General features: G+C 45.0%; 1 protein-coding gene across 4 annotated transcripts in view; it reads left to right on the top strand.

The window, feature by feature from the left end:
- The window catches only part of sgl (UDP-glucose 6-dehydrogenase sgl), a 198,867-nt gene that overhangs the window by 10,507 nt on the left and 169,316 nt on the right, over positions 1-19,044 (top strand). For all 4 annotated transcript variants that reach the window (XM_071682636.1, XM_071682646.1, XM_071682617.1 and 1 more), the window contains exons 2-3: positions 6,871-7,036; positions 7,293-7,430. In XM_071682636.1, the coding sequence (XP_071538737.1) occupies positions 6,878-7,036; positions 7,293-7,430 (297 nt within the window). In that variant the 5' untranslated portion in view covers positions 6,871-6,877. The remainder of the gene's footprint in view (positions 1-6,870; positions 7,037-7,292; positions 7,431-19,044) is intronic.

The following is a 19,044-nucleotide window of genomic DNA, read 5'->3' as shown; positions in this document are numbered from 1 at the left end:
CAGTCTCTCTATGTATGGAACACCATCCACTGACTCTCTCTGTATGGAACACCATCCACTGTTTCTTTTTGTATGGAATACCATCCAGCGTCTCTTTGTATGGAACACCATCCACTGTTTCTATTTGTATAGAACACCATCCACTGTCTCTCTTTGTATGGAACACCATCCACTGACTCTTTGTATGGAACACCATCCATTGTTTCTATTTGTATGGAACACCATCCAATGTCTCTTTGTATGGAACACCATCCACTGTTTCTATTTGTATGGAACATCATCCAATGTCTCTTTGTATGTAACACCATCCACTGTTTCTATTTGTGTGGAACACCATCCAATGTCTCTTTGTATGGAACACCATCCACTGTTTCTATTTGTATGAAACACCATGTATTGTCTCTTTGTATGGAACACTATCCACTGTGTCTTTTTTTATTTATTTATTCATTTTGCTTTGTCGCTGTCTCCAGCGTTTGCGAGGTAGCGCAAGGAAACAGATGAAAGAAATGGCACAACCCACCCCCATACATAATGTACACACACACACGCCCACACAAGCAAATATACATACCTATACATCTCAATGTACACATATATATACACACACACTGACACATACATATATACCCATGCACACAATTCACACTGTCTGCCCCTATTCATTCCCATTGCCACCTCGCCACACATGGAATACCATCCCCCTCCCCCCTCATGTGTGCGAGGTAGCACTAGGAAAAGACAACAAAGGCCCCATTCGTTCGCACTCAGTCTCCAGCTGTCACACAATAATGCCCGAAACCACAGCTCCCTTTCCACATCCAGGCCCCACACAACTTTCCATGGTTTACCCCAGAAGCTTCACATGCCCTGATTCAATCCACTGACAGCACATCAACCCCGGTATACCACATCGATCCAATTCACTCTATTCCTTGCCTGCCTTTCACCCTCCTGCATGTTCAGGCCCTGATCACACAAAATCTTTTTCACTCCATCTTTCCACCTCCAATTTGGTCTCCCACTTCTCCTCGTTCCCTCCACCTCCGACACATATATCCTCTTGGTCAATCTTTCCTCACTCATTCTCTCCATGTGCCCAAACCATTTCAAAACACCCTCTTCTGCTCTCTCAACCACGCTCTTTTTATTTCCACACATCTCTCTTACCCTTACATTACTTACTCGATCAAACCACCTCACACCACACATTGTCCTCAAACATCTCATTTCCAGCACATCCATCCTCCTGCGCACAACTCTATCCATAGCCCACGCCTCGCAACCATACAACATATGGGTAATATGGGTAAAACTGAAAGTTGATGGAGAGAGATGGGTGATTATTGGTGCATATGCACCTGGGCATGAGAAGAAAGATCATGAGAGGCAAGTGTTTTGGGAGCAGCTGAATGAGTGTGTTAGTGGTTTTGATGCACGAGACCGGGTTATAGTGATGGGTGATTTGAATGCAAAGGTGAGTAATGTGGCAGTTGAGGGAATAATTGGTATACATGGGGTGTTCAGTGTTGTAAATGGAAATGGTGAAGAGCTTGTAGATTTATGTGCTGAAAAAGGACTGGTGATTGGGAATACCTGGTTTAAAAAGTGAGATATACATAAGTATACGTATGTAAGTAGGAGAGATGGCCAGAGAGCGTTATTGGATTATGTGTTAATTGACAGGCGCGCGAACGAGAGACTTTTGGATGTTAATGTGCTGAGAGGTGCAACTGGAGGGATGTCTGATCATTATCTTGTGGAGGCTAAGGTGAAGATTTGTATGGGTTTTCAGAAAAGAAGAGTGAATGTTGGGGTGAAGAGAGTGGTGAGAGTAAGTGAGCTTGGGAAGGAGACTTGTGTGAGGAAGTACCAGGAGAGACTGAGTACAGAATGGAAAAAGGTGAGAAGAATGGAAGTAAGGGGAGTGGGAGAGGAATGGGATGTATTTAGGGAATCAGTGATGGATTGCGCAAAAGATGCTTTTGGCATGAGAAGCGTGGGAGGTGGGTTGATTAGAAAGGGTAGTGAGTGGTGGGATGAAGAAGTAAGATTATTAGTGAAAGAGAAGAGAGAGGCATTTGGACGATTTTTGCAGGGAAAAAATGCAATTGAGTGGGAGATGTATAAAAGAAAGAGACAGGAGGTCAAGAGAAAGGTGCAAGAGGTGAAAAAGAGGGCAAATGAGAGTTGGGGAGAGAGAGTATCATTAAATTTTAGGGAGAATAAAAAGATGTTCTGGAAGGAGGTAAATAAAGTGCGTAAGACAAGGGAGCAAATGGGAACTTCAGTGAAGGGCGCAATTGGGGAGGTGATAACAAGTAGTGGTGATGTGAGAAGGAGATGGAGTGAGTATTTTGAAGGTTTGTTGAATGTGTTTGATGATAGAGTGGCAGATATAGGGTGTTTTGGTCGAGGTGGTGTGCAAAGTGAGAGGGTTAGGGAAAATGATTTGGTAAACAGAGAAGAGGTAGTAAAAGCTTTGCGGAAGATGAAAGCTGGCAAGGCAGCAGGTTTGGATGGTATTGCAGTGGAATTTATTAAAAAAGGGGGTGACTGTATTGTTGACTGGTTGGTAAGGTTATTTAATGTATGTATGACTCATGGTGAGGTGGCTGAGGATTGGCGGAATGTGTGCATAGTGCCATAGTACAAAGGCAAAGGAGATAAGAGTGAGTGCTCAAATTACAGAGGTATAAGTTTGTTGAGTATTCCTGGTAAATTATATGGGAGGGTATTGATTGAGAGGGTGAAGGCATGTACAGAGCATCAGGTTGGGGAAGAGCAGTGTGGTTTCAGAAGTGGTAGAGGATGTGTGGATCAGGTGTTTGCTTTGAAGAATGTATGTGAGAAATACTTAGAAAAGCAAATGGATTTGTATGTAGCATTTATGGATCTGGAGAAGGCATATGATGGAGTTGATAGAGATGCTCTGTGGAAGGTATTAAGAATATATGGTGTGGGAGGCAAGTTGTTAGAAGCAGTGAAAAGTTTTTATCGAGGATGTAAAGCATGTGTACGTGTAGGAAGAGAGGAAAGTGATTGGTTCTCAGTGAATGTACGTTTGTGGCAGGAGTGTGTGATGTCTCCATGGTTGTTTAATTTGTTTATGGATGGGGTTGTTAGGGAGGTGAATGCAAGAGTTTTGGAAAGAGGGGCAAGTATGAAGTCTGTTGTGGATGAGAGAGCTTGGGAAGTGAGTCAGTTGTTGTTTGCTGATGATACAGCACTGGTGGCTGATTCATGTGAGAAACTGCAGAAGCTGGTGACTGAGTTTGGTAAAGTGTGTGAAAGAAGAAAGTTAAGAGTAAATGTGAATAAGAGCAAGGTTATTAGGTATAGTAGGGTCAAGTCAATTGGGAGGTAAGTTTGAATGGAGAAAAACTGGAGGAAGTAAAGTGTTTTAGATATCTGGGAGTGGATCTGGCAGCGGATGGAACCATGGAAGCGGAAGTGAATCATAGGGTGGAGGAGGGGGCGAAAATCGTGGGAGCCTTGAAGAATGTGTGGAAGTCGGGAACATTATCTCGGAAAGCAAAAATGGGTATGTTTGAAGGAATAGTGGTTCCAACAATGTGGTTCCAACTGTGTCTTTTTATGGAACACTATTCATGCCTGTCTTTGTATGGAACACCATTCACTGTCTCTCTTTGTATGGAACACTGTTCACTGACTCTTTTTATGGAACACCATCCGCTGTCTCACTTTGTATGGAACACCATCCACTGTCTCTCTTTGTCTGGAACACCATCCACTGTGTCTCTATGTATGGAACACCATCCACTGTCTCTCTTTGTATGGAACACCATCCACTGTCTCTCTTTGTGTGGAACACTATCCACTGTCTCTCTGTTAATGGAACACCATTAATGTCTCTCTTTGTATGAAACACCATCCACAGTGTCTCTATGTATGGAACACCATTCAAAGAGAATGAATTGTTGAGTGGTAGAATGAGTGATAATACTTCAAGGTGGTTTGGACTTTTGGAAAGAATGTAAGGAGAGTGTATTATAGTACAATTAAAAGGGTTGGTTGAGAGGAAGACCACCTGTGACATGGGCTAGCAGGGTGGAGGAATACTGGAGGGAGAGAAATAGTGGGAGAATGCATGGAACGGTGTTTATGAGGGAGGCATGTAAGGACATCGATAAGTGGAGACTTACCATGGCCACCTCCTCGATGGAAGTTTCCAGAGGGAACAGGCATCAAAGGTATAAATTGATGGTGTAGTATGTTGTAGTAACCTTTTTTTATTTTTCAATGGGCTATTTGACATGGAAGTGAAGAAGTGCAGTACTAAGTTTGGCATAAGTAAAGTTTAAGGACATACACTTGTTTTTAACTTGCCATAGGTGTGGAAAAGTTTCTTGTGAAATTGATTTTTTTATATAATTTGTTTATCATAGTCAGTAAATAAACTTGCTGCCTTAAACTCCCCAATCACCCCAAATTCCATGGCACAGATGAATTTGAACTTTTGACGAAGCTTTCATGTTTGATTTTTATCTTTTGCTATATGGAACAAGAGGGTCAGGGCAAATGTTTTAGTGAAAAGAGTGGGTGTGATGATGGAAAATTCTAGTTTTTCTTCTTTGTGATCATTAGATTTCTTTATTCCTAATACCCAACATTTCTTTGTTTTGGCAAGGATAATCATCCAGTCTTTTGAAGAATAGCAAATAACATTATTACTTCTCATGGTGCCTGTGTTATACAAAGATTCACGATAGCATTTTTCTTTTGAAGCCATTGTAATCTGCAGCTTCCTTTGCTGATGATTAGAAACACATTTCTATTTATTTATTTTTTATTTTTTTTTCTATACTCTGTTGCTGTCTCCTGCGTTAGCGAGGTAGGGCAAGGAAACAGAGGAAAGAATGGCCCAACCCACCCACATGGCCCAACCCACCCACATACACATGTATATACACACACGCTTATATACATACCTATACATTTCAATGTTTACATACATATACATACACAGACAAATACATATATACACTTGTACATATTCATACTTGCTGCCTTCATTCATTCTTGTCACCACCCCGCCACACATGAAATGGCACCCCCCCTTCCCCCAAATGTGCATGAGGTAGCACTAGGTAAAGACAACAAAGGCCACATTCGTTCACATTCAGTCTCTAGTTGTCATGTGTAATGCACCGAAACCACAGCTCCCTTTTCACATCTAGGCCCCACAAAACTTTCCATGGTTTATCCCAGACACTTCACATGCCCTGGTTCAATCCATTGACAGCACATTGACCTCGGTATACCATATCGTTCCAATTCACTCTATTCCTTGCATGTCTTTCACCCTCCTGCATGTTCAGGCTCCGATCGCTCAAAATCTTTTTCACTCCATCTTTCCACCTCCAATTTGGTCTCCCACTTCTTGTTCCCTCCACCTCTGACTCATATATCTTCTTTGTCAATCTTTCCTCACTCATTCTCTCCATGTGACCAAATCATTTCAATACACCCTCTTCTGCTCTCTCAACCACACTCTTTCTATTACCACACATCTCTCTTACCCTTTCATTACTTACTTGATCAAAATACCTCACACCGCATATTGTCCTCAAACATCTCATTTCCAATGCATCCACCCTCCTCCGCACAACCCTATCTTTAGCCCACGCCTCGCAACTATATAACATTGTTGGAACCACTATTCCTTCAAACATACCCATTTTTGCTTTCCAAGATAATGTTCTTGCCTTCCACACATTCTTCAATGCTCCCAGAACCTTTGCCCCTTCCTCCACCCTGTGACTCACTTCCACTTCCATGGTTCCATCCGCTGTTAAATCCACTCCCAGATATCTAAAACACTTCACTTCCTCCAGCTTTTCTTCATTCAAACTTACCTCCCAATTGACTTGTCCCTCAACCCTACTGTGCCTAATAACCTTGCTCTTATTCACATTAACTCTCAGCTTCTTTCTTTCACAAACTTTACCAAATTCAGTTACCAACATCTGCCGTTTCTCATCCGAATCAGCTGTATCATCAGCAAACAACAACTGACTCACTTCCCAAGTCCTTTCATCACAACAGACTGCCCCTCTCTCCAAAACTCTTGCATTCCCCTCCCTAACAACCCCATCCATAAACAAATTAAACAACCATTGAGACTTCACGCACCCCTGCCGCAAACCGACATTCACTGGTAACCAGTCACTTTCCTCTCTTCCTACTCGTACACATGCCTTACATCCTCGATAAAAACTTTTCACCGCTTCTAGCAACTTGCCTCCCACACCATATACTCTTAATACCTTCCACAGAGCGTCTCTATCATATGCCTTCTCCAGATCCATAAATGGTACATACAAATCCATTTGTTTTTCTAAGTATTCCTCACATACATTCTTCAAAGCAAACACCTGATCCACACATCCTCTACCACTTCTGAAACCACACTGCTCTTCTCCAGTCTGATGGAAATACACATTACTTCATATTATTCTCTTGAAAATATATGACTTGTAGAAATATCAAAATTCTTTTAGTGGAAAAATTTGCCATAATATTTTTAAGATTTTATGATATCTCTCCCTCTGGGGTTGTGCTACATTTTCTAGATAGAGTTATGAAACTTTTTGTTTCTATTTTGAATCGTTGAGTTCCATTATTATGTTTCACATGTTAAAGTGTAAATGAGAGATCAGTGGTAAATTTTCAGCAGTTCCATGATTATATTTCACATGAAGTATAAATGAGAATTTAGTGGTATATCTCCAGCAGTTCCATGATTGTAATTCACATGTTAGAGAAAAGATGAGAAGTTGGTGGTAAATCTTCAACAAAGCCTATTTTCACAACTGATTAATTAGTTTTGGTATGCATTTTTTTTAGGGTTACAATGGTTTTGAAAAATGTGTGCTGTATTGGTGCTGGATATGTTGGTGGTCCAACCTGCAGTGTCATAGCATGGAAGTGTCCAGATATTTGTGTTCATGTTGTTGATAAGTCTGAGATGAGAATCAAGCAGTGGAATTCAGATAAACTGCCTATTTATGAGGTAATGTAGCCATGCTAATAATTCGTCTTTGATTTGATTGTTTTTGTAATAAGATGTACATATTCAGATTCTGTATCTAGTATGTATCTCTAAGTTGTATATTATTTTGAAAAAATATTTTCCAAATACCAAAGTCTGACATAGGATGTGGTGAAAAAATGTTTTAACATTCAACTTGGAACTCTAGCATGATTTAGCTATAAGTATAGAAAATGTTAATTTATTGTGTGTGTGTTTTTTATATTTTGTATGTTAGCCTGGCTTGGAAGAAGTTGTCAAAGAGTGTCGAGGAAGAAACCTCTTTTTCTCAAATGACATAGAGACTGCAGTCAAGGAAGCTGACTTGATTTTCATCTCTGTGAACACCCCAACCAAAACATATGGCATTGGCAAGGTAAATTCCTTTTGTATTTGATACTGTTTTACCTAGCTGTCAGTTCGTAGTCATTTGATGACTTATTAGCAAATTTTTTTTCATACTTACTCATTCTTTCCTATGTTAGTGAGGTAGTGCCAGGAACAGATGAAGAAAGGCCACATCCACTCACATCATTCTCTGGATGTCATGTGTAATGCATTGAAATCACAGCTCTCTATCTACAGCCAGGCCCCACACACCTTTCCAAGGTTTACCGTGGATGATTCACATGATCTGGTTCACATGCCTTTGCTTCACATGCCCATGTTTGGTCCATTGACAGTGTGTCAACTCCAGGATAACACATTTTTCCAATTCCACAACATTGCACATTGCAATCAGCCAGCACTATTATAGTTTTATGTAAAGAAAAATGTTTGATTGATGGATTTTTTTTTTCTTACATTGGAGGCTTCATTGACGGAAAAAGTCAAGGCTGAGCCTTAATTGAAATATGGATATATAGATGAAAGGGAAAAAGAAGACACAAAGTATTTATGAATTTTGGAAAAAGTGAAAAGCCTATCTTTTTTAGAGTGCCTGGCCATATTTATTGGAAAAGACATGAGATGAACTACAAAATGCTTTTCCTGACAAGTGTGGTTTCTAAAGTACCTAAAAAGATGGTCAGAAAGCAAATGGATAACTTCTTGCAGAAGAGAAACTACTTAAGAGAGATGGTTTCAGAGAAAAGTGGTCATGTATAGTGAACCTGATTTTTTCTGTCAGAAATGTCTGTTTTAGACGAAAGAGAGGACTGTATGGATTGTCTGTATCTAGACTGCTTGAGAACATCAGACACTGCACCACATAGAGACTGGTAGAGAAGATAGATCTCCAAACAGGAATAAGAGAGAGAGACTTTAAATGGTTAGGTTATCAAAGTGAAAGGTGAAAAAGGATGGATGTCAGAAGAGCCTTTTCAAAATAGGTTGAAGTACTTTTGGAACATGGTATCTTGTAGGTGGAACTGGTTTCAAGGGGTGTACAGAATATAGAAAACTGTGTACGGATCATATGAAATGAGTGGGTTTTGGAGCATAAGGAATGTTAGATTCATGAATCCATGTATGTGGTGCATACAAAACGCGTGTTCCAAGGAGCACATTTTTAGTTTTCCAACTTTGGAATCAAAGGAGGCAAGGCACTTCATTGAGTATTATAGTAGTTGTTTTACCATTACTAAGTATGTGCTGCTTTTACTGAAAACTTTATTATGCTAGACAGAGAAACAATTAAGTTTGGAAATGTTCAGAAAAATCATCGAGAAAAATCATTCTTATATACTTAATAGGTCTTTCTATGATGGTTTGTGTTTTGTTTGTAATGAAAAAATCTAAGATGAGACAACAGTGTAGTAAGGTACAACGATACGATACTTGATTAGTTTTAAGGAAGTAAGTCTTGCAATCTTTGCCGGTGAAATACATATATGATTGTTTGAGGTTTGTCTGATTGAAGCATGGATTAGTTGAATCATGCCCTACAGTCGCTTGTAGATTGGTCACTATCTCAGTGAGGTCTGTTATAATGTCTGTGAGCATGATGAAAACCATCACTAACAAAGGCGGCTTGTTAGTCACACATGAATGTATTGTAACTCGGTAAGAGAAGCTGTGACACATTAACCACATTGTTATACATCCACAAAACTGTATGTGTTGTTTAGATACAAGATTCTCAAGAGAAAGAAAGAATGAGGGAGACATTGTGTTTAAATGGAGGTTAGAAAAAGCAGTGAATGAAAGAAAATATGGAAAGAGAAAATAAAACGAAATGAAGGTGTGTGTGTCTGGCAGAGTGGTATGTGGCACATATGGGCAGCAGGCTGTGTATGTGTGTTTGTGTCTGGCAGGGTGGTACATGGCAGGTATGGTCAGCAGGCTATGTGTGTGTGTGTCTGGCAGGTATGACCAGCAGGCTATGTGTGTGTGTCTGGCAGAGTGGTACATGGCAGGTTTGGCCAGCAGTTGATGTGTTTCTTTGTGGCAGGGTGATACATGGCAGGTATGGCCAGCAGTCTGTGTGTGTGTGTGTGTGTGTGTGTGTGTGTGTGTGTGTGTGTGTGTGTGTGTGTCTGTGTGTGTGTGTGTGTGTGTGTGTGTGTGTGTGTCTGGCAGAGTGGTACATAGCAGGTATGACCAGCAGGCTATGTGTGTGTGTCTGGCAGGGTAGTACATGGCAGGTATGGGCAGCAGGCTATGTGTGTGTGTGTATGTGTGTCTGGCAGGGTGGTACATGGCAGTTATGACCAGCAGGCTATGTGTGTGTGTCTGGCAGGGGAGTTCATGGCAGGTATGACCAGCAGGCTATGTGTGTGTGTGTCTGCCAGGGTGGTACATGGCAGGTATGACCAGCAGGCTCTGTGTGTTTGTCTGCCAGGGTGGTACATGGCAGGTATGACCAGCAGGCTATGTGTGTGTGTGTCTGGCAGGGGAGTACATGGCAGGTATGACCAGCAGGCTGTGTGTGTGTCTAGCAGGGCGATACATGGCAGGTATGACCAGCAGGCTCTGTGTGTGTGTCTGACAGGGTGGTACATGGCAGGTATGACCAGCAGGCTATGTGTGTGTGTCTAGCAGGGCGGTACATGGCAGGTATGACCAGCAGGCTCTGTGTGTGTGTCTGGCAGTGTGGTACATGGCAGGTATGGGCAGCAGGCTATGTGTGTGTGTGTGTGTGTGTGTGTGTGTGTGTCTAGCAGGGCGGTACATGACAGGTATGACCAGCAGGCTCCGTGTGTGTGTCTGACAAGGTGGTACATGGCAGGTATGACCAGCAGGCTATGTGTGTGTGTGTCTGCCAGGGTGGTACATGGCAGGTATGACCAGTAAGCTATGTGTGTGTGTGTGGCAGGGGGATACATGGCAGGTAAGATGTATGGCTGGTAAGGTTGTATGTATGGCAGGATGTATGGCTAGTAAGGTTGTATGTATGGTAAGATGTATGGCTGTTAAGGTTTTATGTAAGGTAAGATGTATGGCTGGTAAAGTTGTATGTATAGTAAGATGTATGGCTGGTAAGTTTGTATGTATGGTTAAGATGTATGGCTGGTAAGTTTGTATGTATGGTAAGATGTATGGCTGGTAAGTATGCACGTAAGATGTATGGCTGGTAAGGTTGTATGTAAGGTAAGATGTATGGCTGGTAAGTTTGTATGTATGGTAAGATGTATGGCTGGTAAGTTTGCATGTAAGATGTATGGCTGGTAAGGTTGTATGTATGGTAAGAAGTATGGCTGGTAAGTTTGTATGTATGGTAAGATGTATGGCTGGTAATGTTGTATGTAAGGTAAGATGTATGGCTGGTAAGTTTGTATGTATGGTAAGATGTATGGCTGGTAATGTTGTATGTAAGGTAAGATGTATGGCTGGAAAGTTTGTATGTATGGTAAGATGTATGGCTGGTAAGTTTGCACGTAAGATGTATGGCTGGTAAGGTTGTATGTAAGGTAAGGTATATGGCTGGTAAGTTTGTATGTATGGTAAGATGTATGGCTGGTAAGTTTGTATGTATGGTAAGATGTATGGCTGGTAAGGTTGTATGTAAGGTAAGATGCATGGTTGGTAATTTTGTATGTATGGTAAGATGTATGGCTGGTAAGTTTGCAGGTAAGATGTATGGCTGGTAAGGTTGTATGTAAGGTAAGATGTATGGCTGGTAAGTTTGCACGTAAGATGTATGGCTGGTAAGGTTGTATGTATGGTAAGATGTATCGCTGGTAAGTTTGCACGTAAGATGTATGGCTGGTAAGGTTGTATGTATGGTAAGATGTATGGCTGGTAAATTTGCGCGTAAGATGTATGGTTGGTAAGATTGTATGTAAGGTAAGATGTATGGCTGGTAAGGTTGTATGTATGGTAAGATGTATGACTGGTAAGTTTGCACGTAAGATGTATGGCTGGTAAGGTTGTATGTAAGGTAAGATGTATGATTGGTAAGGTTGTATGTAAGGTAAGATGTATGGCTGGTAAGGTTGTATGTATGGTAAGATGTATGGCTGGTAAGTTTACACGTAAGATGTATGGCTGGTAAGGTTGTATGTAAGGTAAGATGTATGGCTGGTAAGGTTGTACAGTATGGCTGGTAGAATCAGTACATATGTATGTATGACCATGGAAGCAGGTGATGTATGTGACTAGTTAAGGATGGGGCTGGGAATGCCACACTTGGCCGGCAGGTGTTGTGTTACTACTATATGTGTGTTACTGCGAGAGAGTCTTACATTGATGTTGACCTGTCTCTTGTGTGTTACTGCGAGAGAGTCTTACATTGATGTTGACCCGTCTCTTGTGTGTTACTGCGAGAGAGTCTTACATTGATGTTGACCCGTCTCTTGTGTGTTACTGCGAGAGAGTCTTACATTGATGTTGACCCGTCTCTTGTGTGTTACTGCGAGAGAGTCTTACATTGATGTTGACCCGCCTCTTGTGTGTTACTGCGAGAGAGTCTTACATTGATGTTGACCCGTCTCTTGTGTGTTACTACGAGAGTCTTACATTGATGTTGACCCATCTCTTGTGTGTTACTGCGAGAGAGTCTTACATTGATGTTGACCCGTCTCATGTGTGTTATGGCCAGAGAGTCTTACATTGATGTTGACCCGCCTCTTGTGTGTTACTGCGAGAGAGTCTTACATTGATGTTGACCCGCCTCTTGTGTGTTACTGCGAGAGAGTCTTACATTGATGTTGACCCGTCTCTTGTGTGTTACTGCGAGAGAGTCTTACATTGATGTTAACCCGCCTCTTGTGTGTTACGGACAGAGAGTCTTACATTGATGTTGACCCGTCTCTTGTGTGTTACTGCGAGAGAGTCTTACATTGATGTTGACCCGTCTCTTGTGTGTTACGGCCAGAGAGTCTTACATTGATGTTGACCCGCCTCTTGTGTGTTACGGCCAGAGAGTCTTACATTGATGTTGACCCGTCTCTTGTGTGTTACTGCGAGAGAGTCTTACATTGATGTTGACCCGTCTCTTGTGTGTTACTGCGAGAGAGTCTTACATTGATGTTGACCCGCCTCTTGTGTGTTATGGCCAGAGAGTCTTACAATGATGTTGACCCGTCTCTTGTGTGTTACTGCGAGAGGGTCTTACATTAATGTTGACCCGTCTCTTGTGTGTTACTGCGAGAGAGTCTTACATTGATGTTGACCCGTCTCTTGTGTGTTAATGCGAGAGAGTCTTACATTGATGTTGACCCGCCTCTTGTGTGTTACGGCCAGAGAGTCTTACATTGATGTCGACCCGTCTCTTGTGTGTTAATGCGAGAGAGTCTTACATTGATGTTGACCCGCCTCTTGTGTGTTACTGCGAGAGAGTCTTACATTGATGTTGACCCGTCTCTTGTGTGTTACTGCGAGAGACTCTTACATTGATGTTGACCCGCCTCTTGTGTGTTACGGCCAGAGAGTCTTACATTGATGTTGACCCGCCTCTTGTGTGTTACTGCGAGAGAGTCTTACATTGATGTTGACCCGTCTCTTGTGTGTTACGGCCAGAGAGTCTTGCATTGATGTTGACCCGTCTCTTGTGTGTTACTGCGAGAGAGTCTTACATTGATGTTGACCCGTCTCTTGTGTGTTACGACCAGAGAGTCTTACATGATGTTGACCCGTCTCTTGTGTGTTACTGCGAGAGAGTCTTACATTGATGTTGACCCGTCTCTTGTGTGTTACGGCGAGAATTACTCTGATGTTGACCCGTCTCTTGTGTGTTACGGCCAGAGATTATTACACTGGTGTTTCCCTGTATTTTGTGTGTTACGGGGAGAGTCTTACACAGTTGTTGCCCTGTCTCTTTTGTGTTACGGGGGGGAGAGGGAGTCTTACACTAGTGTTGCCTCGTCTCTTGTGTGTTATGGGGAGAGAGTTACACTGGTGTTGCCTCGTCTCTTGTGTGTTATGGGGAGAGAGTTACACTGATGTTGCCCCATCTCCTGTGTGTTACGGGGAGAGAGTTACACTGGTGTTGCCCAGTCTCTTGTGTGTTACGGGGAGTGAGTTACACTGCTGTTGCCTCGTCTCTTGTGTGTTACGGGGAGAGAGTTACACTGGTGTTGCCCCGTCTCTTGTGTGTTACGGGGAAGTAGACTTACACTGGTATTGCCACGTCGCTTGTGTCTTACAGGGAGAGAGACTTACACTAGTGTTGCCCCGTCGCTTTTATGTTACGGTGAGAGTCTTGCACTGGTGTTGCCCTGTCTGTTATGTGTTACGGGGGGGGGGGAGTCTTGCACTGGTGTTGCCTTATTTCTTTTGTGTTACGGGGGGTAAGTCTTGCACTGGTGTTGCCCTGTCTCTTTTGTGTTACGGAGGGGGGGGAGTCTTGCACTGGTGTTGCCCTGTCTCTTTTGTGTTACGGGGGAGTCTTGCACTGGTGTTGCCCTGTCTCTTTTGTGTTACGGAGGAGGGGGAGTCTTGCACTGGTGTTGCCCTGTTTCTTTTGTGTTACGGGGGGGGGGGAGTCTTGCACTGGTGTTGCCCTGTTTCTTTTGTGTTACGGGGGTGAGTCTTACACTGGTGTTGCCCTGTCTCTTTTGTGTTACGGGGGGAGTCTTGCACTGGTGTTGCCCTGTTTCTTGTGTGTTACGGGGGGGGGGGGAGTCTTGCACTGGTGTTTCCTGTTTCTTTTGTGTTACGGAGGGGGGAGTCTTGCACTGGTGTTGCCCTGTCTGTTGTGTGTTACGGAGGGGGGAGTCTTGCACTGGTGTTGCCCTGTCTGTTGTGTGTTACGGGGGGGGAGTCTTGCACTGGTGTTGCCCTGTCTGTTGTGTGTTACGGGGGGGGAGTCTTGCACTGGTGTTGCCCTGTCTCTTTTGTGTTACGGGGGGGGGGGGAGTCTTGCACTGGTGTTGCCCTGTCTGTTGTGTGTTACGGGGGGGGGAGTCTTGCACTGGTGTTGCCCTGTTTCTTTTGTGTTACGGGGGGGGGGAGTCTTGCACTGGTGTTGCCCTGTCTGTTGTGTGTTACGGGTGGGGGAGTCTTGCACTGGTGTTGCCCTGTCTGTTGTGTGTTACGGGGGGGGGAGTCTTGCACTGGTGTTGCCCTGTTCTGTTGTGTGTTACGGGGGGGGGGAGTCTTGCACTGGTGTTGCCCTGTCTGTTGTGTGTTACGGGGGGGGGGAGTCTTGCACTGGTGTTGCCCTGTCTTTTGTGTTACGGGGGGGGGAGTCTTGCACTGGTGTTGCCCTGTTTCTTTTGTGTTACGGGGGGGGGAGTCTTGCACTGGTGTTGCCCTGTCTGTTTTGTGTTACGGGGGGGGGGAGTCTTGCACTGGTGTTGCCCTGTTTCTGTTGTGTGTTACGGGGGGGGGAGTCTTGCACTGGTGTTGCCCTGTTTCTTTGTGTGTTACGGGGGGGGAGTCTTTGCACTGGTGTTGCCCTGTTCTGTTGTGTGTTACGGGGGGGGGAGTCTTGCACTGGTGTTGCCCTGTTCTTTTGTGTTACGGGGGGGGGGGGAGTCTTGCACTGGTGTTGCGTCTCTTTTGTGTTACGGGGGGGAGTCTTGCACTGGTGTTGCCCTGTTCTTTTGTGTTACGGGGGGGGGGGAGTCTTGCACTGGTGTTGCCCTGTCTGTTGTGTGTTACGGGGGGGGGAGTCTTGCACTGGTGTTGCCCTGTTTCTTTTGTGTTACGGGGGGGGGAGTCTTGCACTGGTGTTGCCCTGTCTGTTGTGTGTTACGGGGGGGGGGAGTCTTGCACTGGTGTTGCCCTGTCTCTTTTGTGTTACGGGGGGAGGGGGAGTCTTGCACTGGTGTTGCCCTGTCTGTTGTGTGTTACGGGGGGGGGGAGTCTTGCACTGGTGTTGCCCTGTCTCATTTGTGTTAGGGGGGGGGGGGAGTCTTGCACTGGTGTTGCCCTGTCTGTTGTGTGTTACGGGGGGGGGGAGTCTTGCACTGGTGTTGCCCTGTCTCTTTTGTGTTACGGGGGAGGGGAGTCTTGCACTGGTGTTGCCCTGTCTGTTGTGTGTTACGGGGGGGGGAGTCTTGCACTGGTCTCATCCCCAACAGATTGTGTATTTGCCCCTCTCTCCAAAAGTCTTGCACTGGTCTCATCCCCAACAGATTGTGTATTTGCCCCTCTCTCCAAAACTCTTGCATTTACCCACCTAACCACCCCATCCATAGACAAATTAAACAACTATGGGGACATCACACACCCCTGCCGCAGACTGACCTTTACTGGGAACCAGTCACTCTCATCTCTTCCCTATTCGTACACATGCCTTAAATGCTTGATAAAAACATTGCTGCTTCTAGCAGCTTATCTCCCACCCCGTACAGTCTTTAGACCTTCCACAGAGCATCTCTATCAACCCTATCATATGCCTTCTCCAGATCCATAAATGCTACATACAAATCCATCTGTTTTTCTAAGTGTTTCTCACATACATTCTTCAAAGCAATCACCTGATCCACACATCCCCTACCACTTCTGAAACCACACTTCTCTTCCCCAATCTGATGCTCTGTACATGCCTTCACCCTCTCAATCAATACCCTCCCATATAATTTCCCAGGAATACTCATCAAACTTATACATCTGTAATTTGAAGACACCTTTATCCCCTTTGCTTTTGTACAATCGCACTGTACATGCATTCCGCCAATCCTCAGACACTTTACCATGATCTATACATACACTGAATATCCTTACCAACCAGTTAACAACACAGTCACACTCTTTCTTAATAAAGTCCACTGCAGTACCATCCACACCCGCTACCTTATCGGATTTTATCTTATGCAAGGCTTTCACCACCTCATCTGTCTTAACCAAACCACTCTCCCTGACCATCTCACCTAGCTCACCACCTCGACCAAAACACCATATATCTGCCACTCTGTCATCTAACACATTCAACAAACTTTTGAAATACTCACTCCATCTCTTCCACACTTCATCACTACTTGTTATTATCTCCCATTTGCCCCCTTCACCGATGTTCTCATTTGTTCTCTTGTCTTACGCACGTTATTTACCTCCTTCCAAAACATCCTTTTACTCTCCCTAGAATTTTATGATACTCTCTCACCCCTTGCACCTTTTCTTGACCTCTTGCCGCTTCCTCTTATACATCTCCCGGTCATTTGCACTCCTTCCTTGCAAGTATCGTCGAATCGCCTTTTTTTTCTCTTTCACTTACAACGTCACTTCATCCCACCACTCACTACCCTTTCTAATCTGCCCACCTCCCACCTTTCTCATGCCACAAGCATCTTTTGCGCAAGCCATCCCATTCCTCCCCCACTCCCCTTACGTCATTTGCTCTCACCTTTTGCCATTCTAGACTCAATCTCACCTGGTGCTTTCTCACACAAGTATCTTTTCCAAGCTCACTTACTCTCACCACTCTTTTCTCCTTGACATGTTCGCTTCTTTTTTGAAAACCTCTACAAATCTTCACCTTTACCTCTAGAAAATAGTGATCTAGAAATCCTCCCCATTCTGTATTTCAGTTTCTAGAGGAGGAAAGAGAAGGAGTCACGCGGGGAGTGCTCATCCTCCTCGAAGACTCAGATTGGGGTGTCTAAATGTGTGTGGATGTAACCAAGATGAGAAAAAAGGAGATAGGTAGTATGTTTGAGGAAGGGAACCTGGATGTTATGGCTGTGAGTGAAACGAAGCTCAAGGGTAAAGAGGAAGAGTGTTTTGGGAATGTCTTGGGAGTAAAGTCAGGGATTGGTAAGAGGACAAGAGCAAAGGAAGGAGCAGCACTACTGAAGCAGGAGTTGTGGGAGTATGTGATAGAGTGTAAGAAAGTAAACTCTAGATTAATATGGTTAAAACTGAAAGTGGATGGAGAGAGATGGGTGATTATTGGTGCATATGCACCTGGGCATGAGAAGAAAGATCATGAGAGGCAAGTGTTTTGGGAGCAGCTGAGTGAGTGTGGTAGCAGTTTTGATGCACAAGACCGGGTTATAGTGATGGGTGAGTTAACCTTGTTGTATATGTATATATTTTTTTATTCCTATATGTTTGTACACACACACACACACACACACACACACACACACACACACACACACACACAATAGCCTAATCAGTCACCCATGTATCGGCTGGCCTTAACGGGAGAACGAACGCTTAGGCTGGATGTGGGTCGACTGCCACACCTAGGACTCGAACCCATGTGCGTCCGGCCTCAGGCTGGCTACACCACTACAACAACTTTTTTGTTGGACGGTAGGTGTGTACGTGGCTATCCTGGCCGAGAGGTGGTGTGTGTTGGCTGGATGTGTGTATGTACGTGGCTATCCTGGCCGACAGATCGATTGTTGGTTGGTGTGTACGTGACTATCCTTGCTGGCAGGTGGTGAGAATTGGTTGGTAGGTGTGTACGTGGCTATCCTGGCCGGCAGGTGGTGAGTGTATGTTGGACGGTAGGTGTGTACGTGGCTATCCTGGCCGGCAGGTGGTGAGTGTGTGTGGTGGTAGGTGTGTACGTGGCTATCCTGGCCGGCAGGTGGTGAGTGTGTGTGGAGGTAGGTGTGTACGTGGCTATCCTGGCCGGCAGGTGGTGAGTGTGTGTGGAGGTAGGTGTGTACCTGGCTATCCTGGCCGGCAGGTGGTGAGTGTGTGTGGTGGTAGGTGTGTACGTGGCTATCCTGGCCGGCAGGTGGTGAGTGTGTGTGGTGGGTGTGTACGTGGCTATCCTGGCCGGCAGGTGGTGAGTGTGTGTGGTAGTTGGTGTGTACCTGGCTATCCTAGCCGGCAGGTGATGAGTGTGTGTGGTGGTAGGTGTGTACGTGGCTATCCTGGCTGGCAGGTGATGAGTGTTTGTGGTGGTAGGTGTGTACGTGGCTATCCTGGCCGGCAGGTGGTGAGTGTGTGTGGTAGTTGGTGTGTACGTGGCTATCCTGGCCGGCAGGTGGTGAGTGTGTGTGTTGGTAGATGTGTACGTGGCTATCCTGGCCGGCAGGTGGTGAGTGTGTGTGGTAGTTGGTGTGTACGTGGCTATCCTGGCCGGCAGGTGATGAGTGTGTGTGGTGGTAGATGTGTACGTGGCTATCCTGGCCGGCAGGTGGTGAGTGTGTGTGGTAGTTGGTGTGTACGTGGCTATCCTGGCCGGCAGGTGGTGAGTGTGTGTGGTGGTAGGTGTGTACGTGGCTATCCTGGCCGGCAGGTGGTGAGTGTGTGTGGTGGGTGTGTACCTGGCTATCCTGGCCGGCAGGTGGTGAGTGTGTGTGGTAGTTGGTGTGTACGTGGCTATCCTGGCCGGCAGGTGGTGAGTGTGTGTGGTAGTTGGTGTGTACGTGGCTATCCTGGCCGGCAGGTGGTGAGTGTGTGTGGTAGTTGGTGTGTACGTGGCTATCCTGGCCGGCAGGTGGTGAGTGTGTGTGTTGGTAGGTGTGTACGTGGCTATCCTGGCCGGCAGGTGGTGAGTGTGTGGTGGTAGGTGTGTACGTGGCTATCCTGGCCGGCTGGAGGTGAGTGTGTGTGGTGGTAGGTGTGTACGTGGCTATCCTGGCCGGCAGGTGGTGAGTGTGTGTGGTGGTGGGTGTGTACGTGGCTATCCTGGCCGGCAGGTGGTGAGTGTGTGTGGTGGTAGGTGTGTACGTGGCTATCCTGGCCGGCAGGTGGTGAGT

The sequence above is a fragment of the Panulirus ornatus genome, chromosome 3 (assembly GCF_036320965.1).
Source record: "Panulirus ornatus isolate Po-2019 chromosome 3, ASM3632096v1, whole genome shotgun sequence".
Classification (NCBI taxonomy): domain Eukaryota; kingdom Metazoa; phylum Arthropoda; class Malacostraca; order Decapoda; family Palinuridae; genus Panulirus; species Panulirus ornatus.
The sequence above is the reverse complement of the archived record's forward strand: the minus strand, read 5'-3'. Positions and strand labels throughout refer to the sequence as shown.